Source organism: Rosa chinensis, chromosome 4 (genome assembly GCF_002994745.2).
Source record: "Rosa chinensis cultivar Old Blush chromosome 4, RchiOBHm-V2, whole genome shotgun sequence".
NCBI classification, from domain to species: Eukaryota; Viridiplantae; Streptophyta; class Magnoliopsida; order Rosales; family Rosaceae; genus Rosa; species Rosa chinensis.
In genome coordinates, this window is record NC_037091.1 from 60887356 (window position 1) to 60904139 (window position 16784).

The 16784-nt window shown below is 38.2% G+C and overlaps 1 protein-coding gene across 1 annotated transcript; it reads right to left on the minus strand.

Annotated features, from left to right (window-relative positions):
• Nucleotides 1-10919: 10919 nt before the first annotated feature.
• On the minus strand, nucleotides 10920-14662 carry LOC112197583. Its single transcript, XM_024338318.2, has one exon. The coding sequence runs from the start codon at nucleotides 14584-14586 to the stop codon at nucleotides 11095-11097; it is 3492 nt and encodes a 1163-aa protein (XP_024194086.1). The 5' UTR covers nucleotides 14587-14662; the 3' UTR covers nucleotides 10920-11094.
• Nucleotides 14663-16784: the final 2122 nt, after the last annotated feature.

The window sequence follows — 16784 nt, forward strand, 5'->3', positions numbered from 1 at the left end:
GGTGCGCGCCTCTGAATATGAATATTGCAAGTTTTTTACTCTTAAGCGTGTCTCTGAAGAAATACCTTAATATTCTGTAGAAAAATCAAATCCATTGAGCTACCGCTGTAAAATTCATCAAACATGTGCGCCATGGTTTTCAAAGAAACAAAAGCTTTAGAGTAGGCTACAAGCTAGAACTCGTCCTTATGTATAGGGCGTAAGTTAGGGTTGGAAAACTGGAACCAAGATCAAGAAGTACCAACCTTACTGTCTTTGCACCTACCTTTTGCTAACTGTAGTTGTGAAGTCCTAGTGTGCACCTTACTCTTTATATACGACGCAAGCGACGGAAAACCCAAAAACCAGACTAAACAGAGGCCCTCGTACGTTCCCTTTGAAAAGATGTCGGTCGTCGACGAGTCTCCAGTGAAACATGGTAAAGTCACCGTCTATCTTTTCCGATCTTAATTATTAACTCTGATATTCAATCCCTTGTTACCCTCCACTGGCGTCGAAATTGACTCCATGCTTGAGGTCCACCCGGATAACAAGAATAAGCAACGTTTGGAGTTTGAGCTCCTTCCCTATAGGTATCACAATCCCTATATATATGTGTGTGTGTGTTTTTTCGTATGATCACGTAACAACTGAGAATTCAAAACTGGGAAATTTGAGTTTTTAATTTGGGTAGTTTTCGGTTTGATTTATTCCTTGTAAAATTTTTATTGCATGTTTTGTAAGCACTCTCATCATTTCTCTGTGCTTTCAATTTTTTACTCTACTGTATGTGAGCTGCATGTACGGGTCTACTAAGAGTGAATCATTTATTTTTGTAGGTCAATTAAGAAGCTCCACCGAATTGCCTGCAACACTAGTTGCTCATCTGTATCAGAATGGGCAAGTCTTCCTAAGGACATTCTCTTTTTGATGTTGCACAAGTTGTTCGAACCCATTGACCATGTTCGTCTGGACGCTGTTTGCAAGCATTGGCATAAAGTTTCCGAAGAGCATAATCATACAACTCAGCGCTGGTGCAACCTACTTCCAATGCTCATGATTCTCCCCTCCCGCCGCCGCCCCCCCCCCCCCCCCCAGCCGAACTAATTAAGCAAATGGTTTATAGCCTTTCTGAAGGAGAAACCTATACGAATGTTCAATTACCGGTGCCCTATGATATATAGGAGGTGCTGTGGCTGCTGTCATCGGTGCTTCAGCTGGTCGAGGGATCTGTGGAACTTGTGATGGACTTGTGTATATGTGGGAGTTATCTACAGGAACAAAGCTTGGCGCCATGCATTATTTTAAACGTATGCATTAATCGCCAACCATAAAGAAAAGTATATGCTAGAAGCAGCCCTTCATCAAATCATTCAACAGCAGATTTATTCCCAAAGCATGCATCATTTAAAGCTGACTGACGATCGAGTTAATTTACTTATATCTGTTATATTCATGTATTGCTACTGATGATTCAAGGTCAGGTGCCGTGGCCGTAGCCGGGGATAATCAAGTGCTGTTTTATCTGCACTCCAGAAAATAGTCTGTAAAATTGACATGAAAACAAGTCATTTTCTCTCTTGCCTGTGAATATTAGTTATATAGAATGTTTTAAAAGGCGAGCCTTGAGACGATCCTAAGGCTTAAAATGCGTGAGGCGTCCATGAAAATGAGTGTGTTTTGCTACCAAGGCGACGAGGCTCCAAAGGCGTCACACAAGGCGAGGCTGAAGGCATTGAAAGCGAACGCCCATAATTTTTTTTTTTTTAATAGCTGAATTGGTGATCTGAAAATGTATCTGTTAATCAAAGACTCCTATAAAACCTGCGCCTCTATTTCTGTTAAGAAAAAATTTTCAAATCTATCTTGTTGTGTTAAGTTTTGAATGTTTAAATTGATATAGTTTGATTGCCGATTCTTGATTTTTTTTTCTTTCAAGTATATACATTCATGAATCCGATGAGATAGAAAGAGTCCATCTTAAACATATTCTGTTCGTACAAGTAGTCGGAAAACATCTACAATGAACCTTGCAACTGTAAGTCATTGGTTCTGGTTTCAAACTGATGTAGGGCGAGAATGTGCCCAGTTTAGCCAGAAAACCATAAAAGCAAAGAAGCGGCGTAGAATCAAGAAGAGTGATTGGAAAATAGGTAACTCACGCGTAATGAGATTATTAGCCGCTGGAATATTCAAGAAGATTTGGTTTTGGACCTTTCGAGTTACTCGTACAAAAAGTCAGGTTTTGATTTTGAATCAGATTTGACTAACTTTTGGCCAGAATGTCCGTTTGAGACGCATGATAGCTTTCCAGAATGGGAACGACGAAATCTTCAAGACTCACTTTAGTGAGCCCTATCAGATTTAGGCCAAAATATATCGTCTTAATTATCCGATTCGTGATTTCATATTTTTAGGCTAGTTTTACATTCTTTTTATTTTAGGTTTTCTAGTTTATTTTGGATTTGTTTTGTTTTAATCCGTGGGCTTTAGGGTTTCATTGTTAGTCGCCCTAGGGTTTCTTTCCCATATATAAGCAACCTTAAACGGCTGTAGAACTATCTTTCATCTTTTATCAATTAAATTGAGATTATTCTCTTTTATCTCTGGTGGACTCCAGAATCTTTTGCTTAGGTTTATTGCTGGTAAACCTAGTTATCAATCCGACTGCGTCACAAACCAGGCAAGGATGCCTTTTTTCTTCTCAGATTTCATAAACAAGGTGCCCAACTATTACTTTCATAGTCAACACTCAACAATTTCAAGTGTAAGATTTACATAATTGCAGCTGATTCTAGAAATCAGAACTACAAATTTTCAAGACGGTGACAGTTATCGCATATGAAGTCTAGGTACAATTGTTAACAGGGTTTGAAGTTAGCACTTAGTATTCCTTGTCATTAAACACCACTCTGGGATGAGAAATGAGGGGTCGGCCAAGGGGTATTAATTAGGAAATGCTTCATAATCACACTCTTCTACACTCGTTATGAATTGTTAAGCACTCGTTCTGTTAAGTTTTGAATTGCTGGCTCTCCTGCATTATATTTTGTTTGAGCAATTGAATTGGATATCCGTGTCCGTTTATCGTGGCATTTCAGGGGGTCTGAGTGTCTGACTGCTCTAGTTCCATATTGTAGCACTCTGGATTAGAATATCAGGTCCATGCGTGAAGAGCTGATATAAAATTATAAATAGTATTGTGGAATGCCACTGCTGCACTACACCAGCAAGATAAAAACGTGTTGTATTTTTGATAGTTAGGTGTGCCAGATATGCATTTTTGTTAAGCACTTGTTCTGTTAATTGTTAAGCACTTTCTCAATTGATATAAGTTTTGTTAAGCAATTGTTGTTCTGTTTAAATTGATATAAGTTTTGAAGTTATGTAGTGCAGGCACAATGAGTTCCAGTCTCAGTGGGACAATAACTTAGAGATGGACTAATAATGTTTCTTTTTTTTTGTTGCTCTTAATGTTTTATATATAAAATTAGTAATTACATAAATATAACACGTTTATACGTAAGACTTACGCCTTATGCCTCAAGACGAACGCCTTATTGAGACTCTCTCAAAAAGGCCTCGGCGTAAACATTATTATAGATAATGTCTAGCTCTTGGTACACTAGAATTTCTGCCATGTTTCCACTCGGCAATCTTAGCTAACATGTAAATACTATTGAGAAATAGAATGTGGAGATCGAAGCCAACATTTTTACTGTAGCAAATTGGTCAACGCCGATTTCCGGCCACCTCCGGTCATAAACCCAGGTCCATTAGAAGCGCCTTGAGCCACTCTTCATGCTCGCCAAGTTTCATAACCCAGATCGAAGCATGGACGAAGAAAGCATAATTGGAAAATTTCACTATACTTCGGAGTGCTTAATTGTTCGGCCACTTCAAGGTATTTTCTGACTTTGTCACAGTTGAGAAAGTTATTGGAAATGTTGAGATGATGCTGTGGATGAAATTTGGAGGCTGGAGGAGGAGTTGGCCGCCGCATGAACAGTGTCACCGCATGAATAGTGCGACGGGTGAATAGTGCGGTGTATGAACAGTGATTTAAATAATGTTTTTGTTTTAGTTAGTTAAATCACATAAATATTGCAGAGACTATATGTGAAGTTTGGTGAAGATTGGAGGAGTTTTGAATCGATTATGAATTTCCAAAAATTAAAAGTTTAGGTTATCGATTTACGAGAATCTGACCATTGGATTTTTTTGGAATTCATCTTAGAATTTGTAAATCGACGAATAGAATTTGTTGGTGAAGTTTGGATTAAATCTGACGAAAATTGAAGGAGTAGAGATTAAAGGAGACGATTAGAAATTCGTTTTAATTATCGTAAAGTTAATTTCCGTCCTATAATCATTTTGTTTACGCGCGATTATTTTTGTACAGGACGTGAGAAACCGCCATTTGAGGAAACTTCGAATAAACGGCAAGGTTAGCCATATACTGTGAGTGGACTTTTGTTTTAAATAATGATGCATGCATTTATTTTGAAATTATTGATTAATTTAATTATCATTTTATTTATTGAGCATAATATTTTGCCTTGGATTATAATTTTGACATTGTTTTTCCATATGAATTTCGGTTACTAATCTATTATGCTCATATTTGGATTTATGATTTATTTTAGGAAATATGATTTAATTTTTGGAGATTAATTATGAATTATTTTCAATTATGATTTGGAAATGGATTTTGAGCCTTCGATAAGTATCTCTGATATATGGTTTTTATTTGAAATCATGATTTTCGACGAATTATTTTCCGAGGTGATTTCCGGAAATTTATAATACATTTCTATTTGTCGATATTGAGATTTCTGAAATATTTTTCGAAAATGGGATTTTCAATGGAATTATATTTATCGATTATTTCTCGCCTAATGGTTTATGAATTCGAGATTATTTTGGCGTGCGGGGCCATGTCGTTGGAATATGCCTTTTCTCGTGAGTATTGGAGAAGCCTTACTGATTTTCGAGTTTTCGTATGGTTTTAAACCACCATACCTGGGTCGTCATATTTATTGCTAGCTAGTCTATTAGTACTCCTCCCTGCTTACTATGTGTTCGTGGGTGAGTAGAGCAGAGCATGAGATGCTCCAGAGTGTGGGACACTCCGACCTGAGCCTGGGAGGCTCCCTTATTTGTATGGTGAGAACTTATTCCCCATATTTGATTGATACCTTCAGCTAGCGGGGCTAGCTCGATTTCTTTTGACCAGCGGGGGTGGAATGTTTTTTCACGAATTTTCGTGTTGCGAGAAATATGTTTTATCCACGTTGCATGCATCAAAGTTTTTTTAAAAGATGAGCATATGGGAAAGTATTAAAGCTTTACTTTCATTTGAATGATCTTATTTATTTATTTTTGTCCACTCACTCTAACGTGTTTTAAATTACTTTCCCCTGGGCCCTTCGGTTTCAAATGCCCAGTTTGCAGGCGAATTAGTGGAGGTCAGGCGTACAAGGCATTTGAGGCATAGTTGTCGCTACTTCCGCATTGTAGGATCCCTTGATCCTTTACTCTTCTTTTTATATCCTTGTGTATTAATATTGTTCTGATAACATTTGGGATTAGTATTGTTAAGTTGAGTTTTGTGTTTTGTGAAAGTGCAGTTGATGGTAAATTGGGAGCAGGGTGGCTCCAGGAGTATAAGGTTGGTTTGCTTGAAGTGTTTTGTGCGTTTTACAGGTTGTGGGTAGTCCACTTTCGGGGGAAGTTCTGCCAAATTCTTGGTAGAATTCCTTCTAAGGTGGACCCTGCAGAGCCTCTTCAGGTTTCAGGGTGAAATCCGGGGCGGGTCCTATCATCTATAAACATAAATTGCACACATAAGGACAATGATGAACAAGAAGTGCAGGCAAAGCCGTTGGAAATATAATAGGACACATGATAAGCCAATGCAATCGAAATGTTAAAATATATTTCCATCAAATTCCAGAAGCATATACAAGTCTTCATCCCAATTTCTCAACAACAAAAAAAATGAAAAAGATCTTAAGCCAAAAATAAAAATATAACTGAACAATTATCAAGTACTACTAGACAAAGAACAATACTGGCTCTAGGATGAAAAAGATTTGTCTCCAAAAGATCAATTATTGTTTCCCTCTCTAAAATTTACTTACTCTGCTGCCAAGGAAAGCCCAGAACGGCACCATGGCTGATTGTTGAGATGCAGTGATCACATCTTTGATTCTTCAATGTCCAGCAACTTGGACATATATAACTCCATCACCTCACCGTCATCCTCCTTTGCCCCACACTTTGTACTATCTACAACCTCCATAGCGTGACTCCCACCTTGGTACGTGGTCAAGCATATGCCCGAAGGTTCTATAGTCAATACCAAACCAACTCGTTCTCCTCTCGATCTAATAACTAATTTTTCAGGAATCACTGCCGTGTCTTCTACTTCATTGTTGTCTACGATTTCCTCCACCACAAAATGTTCTGCAGCACACAAACAGTAAGTCTCCTTAATGGCTCTACATGCTTCTTGCTTTAGATTTCCAATGGTGGCACCAGGTGGCACTACCACCAATATCCCACCATGCTCCAAGTAATGATCATCAATTCATCATGATCTTCATTCATGGTTTTCAGCTTTCGCAACAGTTGGCAGAAAAACGTGCTTTCTTCGTCGATTCTAGTATAGTCCTTCACATATTGCATAGTGTCTAACACTGCTTGGGTGTCTAACTTTACATAATCTGATGGGTATGTCACAAACACATACTGGTACATGTATATCAAATCGCTATATATATTGCATCCAGGAACCCCAACAGCATCAGCTTTGTACTCAACATAACGATTTCTCGTCCTGTTAACAATGTAGTTTCCAACCCTCTTGCCATCCAGCTTTTTTAGCAACGTTTCAACTTGTTCACTATTAGCTCCTTCGTCTTGTAGCAAATCTCTGTGCTTTGTCCAAGTTGAACTCGAGTGTCTCTTTCTCTTCTTTTTTAGTGAATTCACAATCCTTTCGGCCACAGTGGCTTCACTTTCTTCCAGTTCAATTTTTGAAGAAGCATCGTAAAATGAATAAGCAGCAACAGCAAGTGAATTTTTTTTCCATGCCACTATATTACATTGGCCGAGCATGATCAGCCATAGCATACGCTTTAATAGATCCTCGATGGTATTCAGTTTTCCTAAAAATCTACTTTTTCCTCTGTAATGCTTGATTATTCCCTCCACTTTTTTCGTCGCTCGTAGTCATCATTACAACTTTCAATTATCTCTTCGAGCGTTAACAATTTCAGAGATTCTAGAGCCTATTTGTACCTAGCTTCCGTCATTCCAAAGCTGCCACGGTAGAAGCTGTATCCCAATTCTCCAAACCAAGTATGTTTAAGAGCAACCGCATAGAGCAGCCGGAGATCCATCGGTCCCTTCTTCGCCACGTCTCTTAGGTTGATTTTTCTACAAATTAAGAAAAGAAGGTTAAGATGGCGTTCGGTAATGTTTTCATGCCTGAAAATGAAAATAAGGTGAAAATGGGTTCTGCGACTTATTTTTGAAAACGTGAAAAATAAATATAGAAAATATTTTCAACTTTTACTTGGGGAAACTAAAAACAACATTTTCACTTTTTCTTTCTCCTAGTTTATAAAATAAGGAGAATATTTTTTCACACTAAACTATCAAACACATTTTCAGATTTGAAAATAACAATGTTGTTTTCTCATTTTTATTTTTAAAAATGTTACCAAACATGGCCTTACGTACATGCATATATACATCTAATGAAATAAAAGACGAAAAATGAAATAAGTACATGTTGTTAATTATGAAATTAATCAAATAACTAATTACAACGTTCCGAGATTTGTACAAATTCGATGCCACAGTTGCATGATCTTGGTCCCAGAGAAACTCGCAACCCTGGGCACGTTGTATTGTGAACAAGTGACCATATCCATTGCCATGGATCAAACCATATAAGATACAATTGGAAACATCAAACATCCACGACAAGTTCTTTCTTCAGTGCTTTCACAAAATTGAGCTTTTCTTCATATGGTTGCTTAAATGCACCATTGGTTGGAGTTATAAAATGGTAGTTTCTTCTCGATGCTAATGACATCCCCAACCTGAAGTAATAATTGAATTCATATAACTTCATACATATGTTCGTTCTATGAACATAATGAATATAAATTTAGAAAAGAAGGTTAAGATGGCGTTCGGTAACGTTTTCATGTCTGAAAATGAAAATAAGGTGAAAATGCGTTTTGCGACTTATTTTTGAAAACGTGAAAAATAAAGATAGAAAATATTTTCAACTTTTACTTGGGGAAACTAAAAACAACATTTTCACTTTTTCTTTCTCCTAGTTTATAAAATAAGGAGAATATTTTTTCACACTAAACTATCAAACACATTTTCAGATTTGAAAATTACAATGTTGTTTTCTCATTTTTATTTTTAAAAACGTTACCAAACATGGCCTTACGTACATGCATATATACATCTAATGTAATAAAAGACGAAAAATGAAATAAGTACATGTTGTTAATTATGAAATTAATCAAACTAATTACAGCGTTCCGAGATTTGTACAAATTCGATGCCACAGTTGCATGATCTTGGTCCCAGAGAAACTCGCAACCCTGGGCACGTTGTATAGTGAACAAGTGACCATATCCATTGCCATGGATCAAACCATATAAGATACAATTGGAAACATCCACGACAAGGTCTTCATTGCTTTCACGAAACTGAGCTTTTCTTCATATGGTTGCTTAAATGCACCATTGGTTGGAGTTATAAAATGGTAGTTTCTTCTCGATGCTAATGACATCCCCAACCTGAAGTAATAATTGAATTCATATAACTTCATACATATGTTCGTTCTATGAACATAATGAATATAAATTTAGAAACATCCAAAAACTAATTTCTCCAAATAAATGTGATCGAATTCACAAAACATAATTAAATATTAGTTCTCTTTTCTTATATAAGAAAAAATACTATAAGATCTTAAGTTTCTCACATAAGAGCTCTTGAAATTATCTTGTTTAATTAGCACATCAGTAATTACTAATTCGATGTACAAATATCTACGGAAGAAGATTTCAAACAACAGATTGGATGGTTGGATACAAGAAAGCAAGTTTGATTCATAGTGCGCTATTACCACAGTAACTTACAGAGAAAAAAATAATTAAGTGAGAAATCAAGCTAAGCAATTATAATCAAGTAATAGACTCTAACCTGCGCCTCGACAATGATCACAAGATAGCAGCATAGATTTGTGATCAACTCCCATGATCTTCTTCAAAAATGTGCAATGGAATCTTATATATCGTCATCCTAGTAAAACTCTAAAATGTTGTACCAACAAGAACGCACATTTGGTGCACTTGGAATACATATATTACAGATTTTTCTCTCTGCATGTTTCTTGAGAAAAACCTTAATATTTTGTAGGAAAATCGAATTCATTGTGCATCATGGTTGTCAAGATGTTTGTGCCAAACAAACGTAAGACAAAGGAAAAATTATGAACTCTAGGTTTTACTATTTGATAGCCATCAAATCTATCGATTTGCTACAAGTCGGCTACAAGCTAGAATCCAACCATATATTTATACTGGTTAATATTAAAGAAAAAAAAAAAGATAATTAGGATTTCCTTGTGTAGATTCTGAGTGCATCAAACGTTCAAAGAGAATTTGTAGAAAAAGATAATTAGGATTTATCTCAATATCTTGTAGCCCTAGTTAGTAATTTTTCGTATTATACGCGAATAAAACACGTACTTACGTTTTATTCAAAAATACTTCTGGTTCGTATTTTTGAAAGGGACTCGTTAAATTTCCCGTACTTTTGAAGCCAAAAGTATTATACACATACTATACATGATTTTTACCTTTTTTTTTCCATATTTTACACATATTATTGAACAAAAATGAATATAAATTAATATTTTTAATTAAAAATTTTAATTATTTAATTAATTAAAAATATTTTGCCGAACTTTTCAACGAACTATTTGATAAAATGTCCGAATAATACACGTACGTATTTTTTGCGTAATGTATAGGTCCCGTTTTTTACTAACTATGCTTGTAGCTTTCAAAATCGTAAGCTTTTTCTTGTTTTTCCCAAAATTTTTATAGCAGGCAATAGTCTCTAACTCCTTCACAAAATTTTCCTTTTTCAGCTAAATACATATTCATTTTATTTTCCTATATCTTTGCTAATTAATTCAATGACTTGCGCGTACATATGCGCAGCGTGTCCTCTGATCTGGACCAAGCCCAACCGTAAAGAGAGTATATTTTTTGAATAAGCCCAGCCGTAAAGAGAGTATATATGTGTCTATATATTTTCGGAGACGAGATATGAATACCTTCAATTTAGCTGATAAGACCGTCACACAACACAACCCTTAAAATCCCAGTAGGAGGTACATCCCAGTGGGCTAGTTGTGATCTTCTCTTCAAAAAATGAAAATTGAGAGCCATAAACAATTTGCTATATCACATTGGTTTTGAAGTTTATGAAGGTTCATACGCAGAAACTTTTTTATACATTGATGTCATAACCAATCAGCCACTTTTGCAGCAGATTGATGTTGTATTTAGTACAGAATTGAGTAAATTCCATTCGGTGATTTACTTTTTGTAGGTTAGTCTATTAACATCTGGTTCTAGTTCTACATATGAAAAAAAGTAACCTGTTACTAAGGTCTCTGCGTTCTGATGTTGAAAATGAAAATACAATACCTAAATGCCCTCCAACTACAAAGGTGAGAGTGATTATCTCCAAACTTGGTTAAAAATCTGGGCTTGCTTTTACTGCAACATTGTCATAACTGTTTGGATTTGGAGCCAAAACTTTCTTAAGAATTTGTCCCATTTCTTTGTCTTTAATCCAAACCAGAAGTTGGTGCTATCTTATACACAAAATTGGTAGCAAAACATCAATGGACAATCGGATATATACAATTATACTGTCCAACACAGAAACTTGGACAAACCCAAACCTTGGGTCAAGGTAAATAAACAAACATTATTGTCACAATGAACCATCATTAGGATTACAAAATTTGAAGTGGAAGTACCTAACTTTAACCTAGTAATTCTAACTAGAGTTTGTAAGCTGCATGCTGTGTTCGAGCAACAATTTATAGATGTTCTCAGCTGTTGGACGACTCTGCGGATTCTCCTCAGTACATTTGCAGAACAAGTCAACAAGAAATGTTAGTGTGTCTAAGTCAGCCTCTGTTCCCCCAAGCTCTCCAGCTGATCGAGCCACTGGCTCGTCCATATATAGCAGAAGCGCCTCCAACTCATCTGTTAACTTAGGTCGTTGTCCTGTCACAATAAGGTCATGTATCTCCAAATCAGCTACTCCGGAGTAAGGAAGTTGCAAAGTCAACAATTCGGAAAGAAGGCATCCAAATGACCAGATGTCAACTTCCAGTCCATAAATATTTTGCTCATGCATTGTTCTCAGAACCTCTGGAGCCATCCAGCGAGGTGTTCCAACGCAAACATTAGGAGGAGGTATTCCTACATGAGCGACAAGGCAGGAATGCAAGTACGACTGAAGAGGCACCGCTCTATCAAAATCACAGAGCTTCACAACAGGGGTCCCATCAGCTGTCTTGCTATTCAAATCAATCAAAATGTTCTCACTTTTGATGTCTCGATGAATGATATTCTTTGAATGCAGCTCCACCAGTGCAGAAGCAACATTTTTAGCAATGCAAACAGCTAAATGCACAGGGACATGCTTCTCACCAGCTTTTGATAGCTTTTCTATGTAACTCTTTAAGGAACCCCCATTTATGTACTCCATGAAAATTGCTGATTGCAAAGTACGGGAGCCAGGAGTGCCATTCACTGAAGGAGCCCACTTGGATGATATCTGATGTCCATACAACTCTACTATGCAGGGGTGGTGCAAAGCACTTAACATTCTTACTTCCCCTAAGCAGTTGTACTCGAACTTCCTAACATCATCCCCTGAAGTCCCATCTACCTCCAAAGTACGCATTTTTGCTGCTAACTCAACTGATCCATATTTGCACTGAATGAGAGAACTGCCAGATTTGTTCAGAGTTCCATCAAAAGAGAGCAAAGAATGTGGCAAAGAACAACCAAAGTTGCTTCCAGAAAGAGGAACTTTGATCCGTGTCATAGGAATATACCTACAATAATATTCAGGATCTGTTTCCTTTCTCATGTCATTCGGACGACATGCATCAACTATCCAACGAGTCTCAGTTGAGTCAACTCTCTTGACTGGTATAATATTCCAAGCATGGGGCATGAAATCCAGGTATCCCCTAACAAGCTCACAAGGTACTCGAGGCTCCATCCGATCACATAGATACTTCAATAGCAATGCTCTATGTCTGCAAACACCATACTGCACAGTTCCTATAGGAACTAGGATAGATTTATGTCTTGCTTTAATAGAGCGGAGAGATTTCTCAGAGATATCAACAAAAGCATTAACTTCAACCGTCTGCAAGTATGGTTTAGTGGATAAATTAATAGGTTCACCGTTTCTAGTTGAGCAGGTGCATACAAAAGGCTTCCTGACATTTGCGTCAGGACCACCTTTGCGTCTCCGTTCAACACCAGCAACGCTATCACTCCCTCCAAAATGATCTGACACAAAGAGAGCAAGAAACATTGCAATCTGTCGCTCATCAGTGCGATTATCATTTAACTCATTCAAACGGCGAACCACATCTCTGGCAGACTGAAAAATTCCATCCAACTCATCATCCTTTCCGCTGTCCAAGAAAATAACTTCACGAGAGTCAAGAGGGAAATTTTCATCATAACTCTCCAGTGGCATGAACGGCCTATCACGTCCCGCATCATAAAAGCCATCTTGAAGACTGTCCTCAATACCGCAAAAAGACGTATCACTAAATTTTTGAGATAAATTTGAACAATCATGACTATGTACTTGATCAAGACGTAATCTCTTGTGCTGCTTATTATCCCCAACACCATTCTTGCAATCTGGCTGCTTAACATCCCCATTGCCATTCTTGCAGTCTGGCTGCTTAACATTCCCATCACCATTCTCACAATCTGGCTGCTTAACATGCTCATCACCATTCGAATTCTTCCTCTTGGATCCCAAAGTAGTTTCTGATTTTTCTAAACATGATGCTTCTTCATCTTTCTCACCGACAACCTCTTGACTGGCTGAGGATACTTCATTCTCGTAATCGTTTTTATCACCTTGATCTAGTGAAATATCATAACTAGATACACCACTAATCCCACCAGATTTTGGATTCTTGCAATTCGGCTTCTTGAGATCCCCAACATGCTCCTTCCTCTTGGATCCGGAAGTGGCTTTTAACATTTCTGACCATAATGCTTCATCTTGCTCACCAGCAACCTCTTGACTGTTTGAGGATACTTCAACCTCACAATCTTTTTTATCACCTTCATCTACTGTAGTAGAGTTAACAAACAAACAAATTTCAGCTTCTTGAGATACTAAACCTTCATCCTTATCCTCATCCTCATCTACTGCAGAATCAGTAACATCTACATTTTCTGTTTTGCTTTCTCCATCTTCCTTCACACGCATCGGCATGGGCATCCTGCCTTTATTTACGCATCCTGGAGCTCTCCACCGAAAATAACACTTCCTCCCATCCGACCTCCAACTTGCTAGAAACCTACTTCTCGATTTACTAGACACACTAATTACATTGGCTGAGCAATCCAACTCGACTGAAGAACTGCCAGACTCATCATTTCCATTCCCATCCAAATCGCAGCATATCCACGAAGGCACTACACACTCACTCGAAAGCCTATTGTACTTGAGATTCAAATTCCGGAGGCTAAGCATCAACCCAAAATCAACAACCCCCAATGACGTCAGCCTATTATGCGACAAGTCCAGGTTCTCCAACCTAGCTAATCTGGACAAACCCTCAGGCAATTCCTCCAATTTATTATTGGCAACTCTCAACGACACCAGAGCATTCAAATTGCCAATTTCTCCCGGCAAGGTCTTCATCTTGTTGAACGAAAGATCCAGATGCTCCAAACTCTTTAAGCAGCAAATCTCCGGAGGAAGGAAAGTTATAGAGAAATAACATACCGATAGCTTCGTGAGGAGCTTGAGTCCGGCGATCTGGCTCAAAATGGGAACCGCCAAGCACCGAGATGTGACCTTGGAGAGCTCCAGCTCCTTCAGCGCTTTGAATTTGTGCAGCGGCAAACCGTCGAACTCCGGCGACGAGATCCTCATGCATTCTAGCCTTGCCATGTCGCCGATCTCCGGCGACGAGAACAGATTGATCTCGTTGCTGAAGAACTTCAGCGTCTTCAAGCCTTTTAGTCCGGTGATGGATTTAGGCAGTAAATTGTACACATTTTTGTAGAGGTATAGATCCCCGACGTCGTCGCCGGAGTTCTCGCCGATCGGGAAGTCCAGACTTTGGCCGGAGACGTCGAGGATCGAGTCGGCTCCGGCTCCGGCTCCGGCGACGGTGCCGTCGTCGTCGTCGACGACTTGCAATGTGGAATCGGAAGTTTCTGGGTCTTCGGAGGTTTTAGGGTTTTCGACGGAAATTGGGGCTTCCATTGTGAACTAGGGCTTGGATCAGAAATCTGATTGGGAAAGAGTCGAAATTATCGGAAAAGTGGGAATGAAGATGATTAACGCGTGGGCCTCTATTTAAAGACCCAAAGTCTATAAGGAAAACATGGGCTCATTTCCTATGAGAATGAGGAATTGACAATGTGGGCGACAAGTGCAAGGCCTAAAATTGACCCGAAATAGGAAACAAGAAGAAACCCCAATTAAGTGATTAACTATCTTCAATAGGAAATGAGTGGGGAGAAGAAAATATAGCATGTATTCTTTTCTTTATAGGAATAAAAATATTTCCTTATCCTCGTAGGATTTTGATTTAGGAATGGGGAGTTATTGAGGAACTAGTTACATTGAAGACGAAGACGAAGAGTTGGTGAACCAAAATGACTTGTATTAGTGGTTGTCATTCTGCAAAATTATAGATTTATAGTAAACTAATTTATACTCGTAGTTTGTGTCTTTGTGATCTTGGATTGTGCCATGCTTCAAGGAGAAAATCATCATTATTTAACAGTTTCATTAAACACCTCTCCTGTTGATATATTATTTGCTTTTTTTTTTTTTGAATAGTCGCTATGTTTGTTCATTCTACTCAAGTCAGAATGACACGACTACATATTTTTCACTGCCAACAAAACGGGCAAGTAAGAAAAGTGGCATGCTAGCACTACTCACTATTACATTTAATGCTCACTTATTAAAAACTAGCCTATGAACTATGAAACATACATAGCAAATAGGTACAAAAGAAACACAAAAGTGCATAACTCCCTACAAAAATAGGGAATAGGAAAGTAAAGAAAAACTAAGCTAATTAGAAGGGCAACAACCTAATGGTCTAAAAGAACATCCCAACCCAAAGCCTAAGATGGCTTGGTCCACCTCAACCAAGCGCTGCCTCCCTGTGTAGTAGTCAATACACGCCGCAACTGCCCTCATCCCACATACCAGTGCCTCACGTCGCACATAAACCGATACCATCGAGCCGCCGCTTGGAAACAAATCCAAACCCAGCCACGATCGCAATCCTCCATAAATCAGCTGCAAGACCGAGTTTGACAGGACCATCATGTTTAGCTTTCACGTCAAGACTGTCTCAAAACCCACGGAGCACGCCCTATATGCATCACCAGTTCGGTAGCAACACCACAACGTCAGTACGACCAAGGTCTGTGCCGGCGTCAGGCTACCGCCGGATGAGCGTTGATAGACTGAGGAGGACCTGAGCGGAATAAGAGGAGAGAAAGCTAGGGTTCTCTCCGTAGGTGGTATTTATGATTCATCATCTCCTCTTGATATTAATTGGTGATAAGACTATTTTATTTCGAGTAATGTTCATATGGAAGGTTTAATTGCAACTTGCCCAACCTAAGTGATGAATATAGCTCAAATGGTGGTGAAAAAATTATGGTTGCGCACACTTAAATTTAATTACATTAATTGAAATTTAAATATTTGAAGACATTTGTTTATTTATTTATCTTTTTTATTTTTGGACTAAATACTGTTTAGTCATTGAACTTTTGCCCTAAAAACACTTCAATCCCTGTACTCTTAAATTTCGAACCAATAGGTCCTTGCCGTTACTTTCCATCCAAAATCTCGGTTAAATCGATGACGTGGCAATTTTTTGGGGCCAAAATGTCTATTCTACCCTTACTTTTTTATTTAATTTATATTTTCTCTTTTTTTTTTTCTTTTCTGTTTTCTATTCTTCTAGCCCCATGAAACCTCCACCGTCTCCTCCTCCACCCCCTATGGCATCCTATGCGGCGTCCCCGACACCGCCCTCCCCATTCGCCACCTGTATCAGCACCTCTATAAACAAAGAAAACACAAACAGAATATCAACCTTATCAATTCACCACTCAACTTTCAATCGAACAATCATGCTTTAATAATCAGAGAGATTTCAACCAAACTAAACCAAACTCAATTTAGTTAATTCCAATTATCACTCCACAAGTCTGAGCGTTCTGAAATCATTTTCGACCACAAGTGCTCAGAACTGAATTGCCATGGTTGGAAGACAAAGCTCGGTTCATCTCCACCCACGTTCAGTTTGCATCCACTTCAGAAAGCCCAGAATTAAGCATCACTGAGCGCCAAATTTTCTCTAGGACAAACATTAGCTTCGAAATCAAAACCAAAAGACCAGAGAAGCCGTTGTGGACGGTGAACTCCGA

What these genes read in the sequence shown, in the direction of transcription:
- LOC112197583 (XM_024338318.2), bottom strand. Translation starts at nt 14,586, where the DNA reads ATGGAAGCCCCAATTTCCGTCGAAAACCCTAAAACCTCCGAAGACCCA.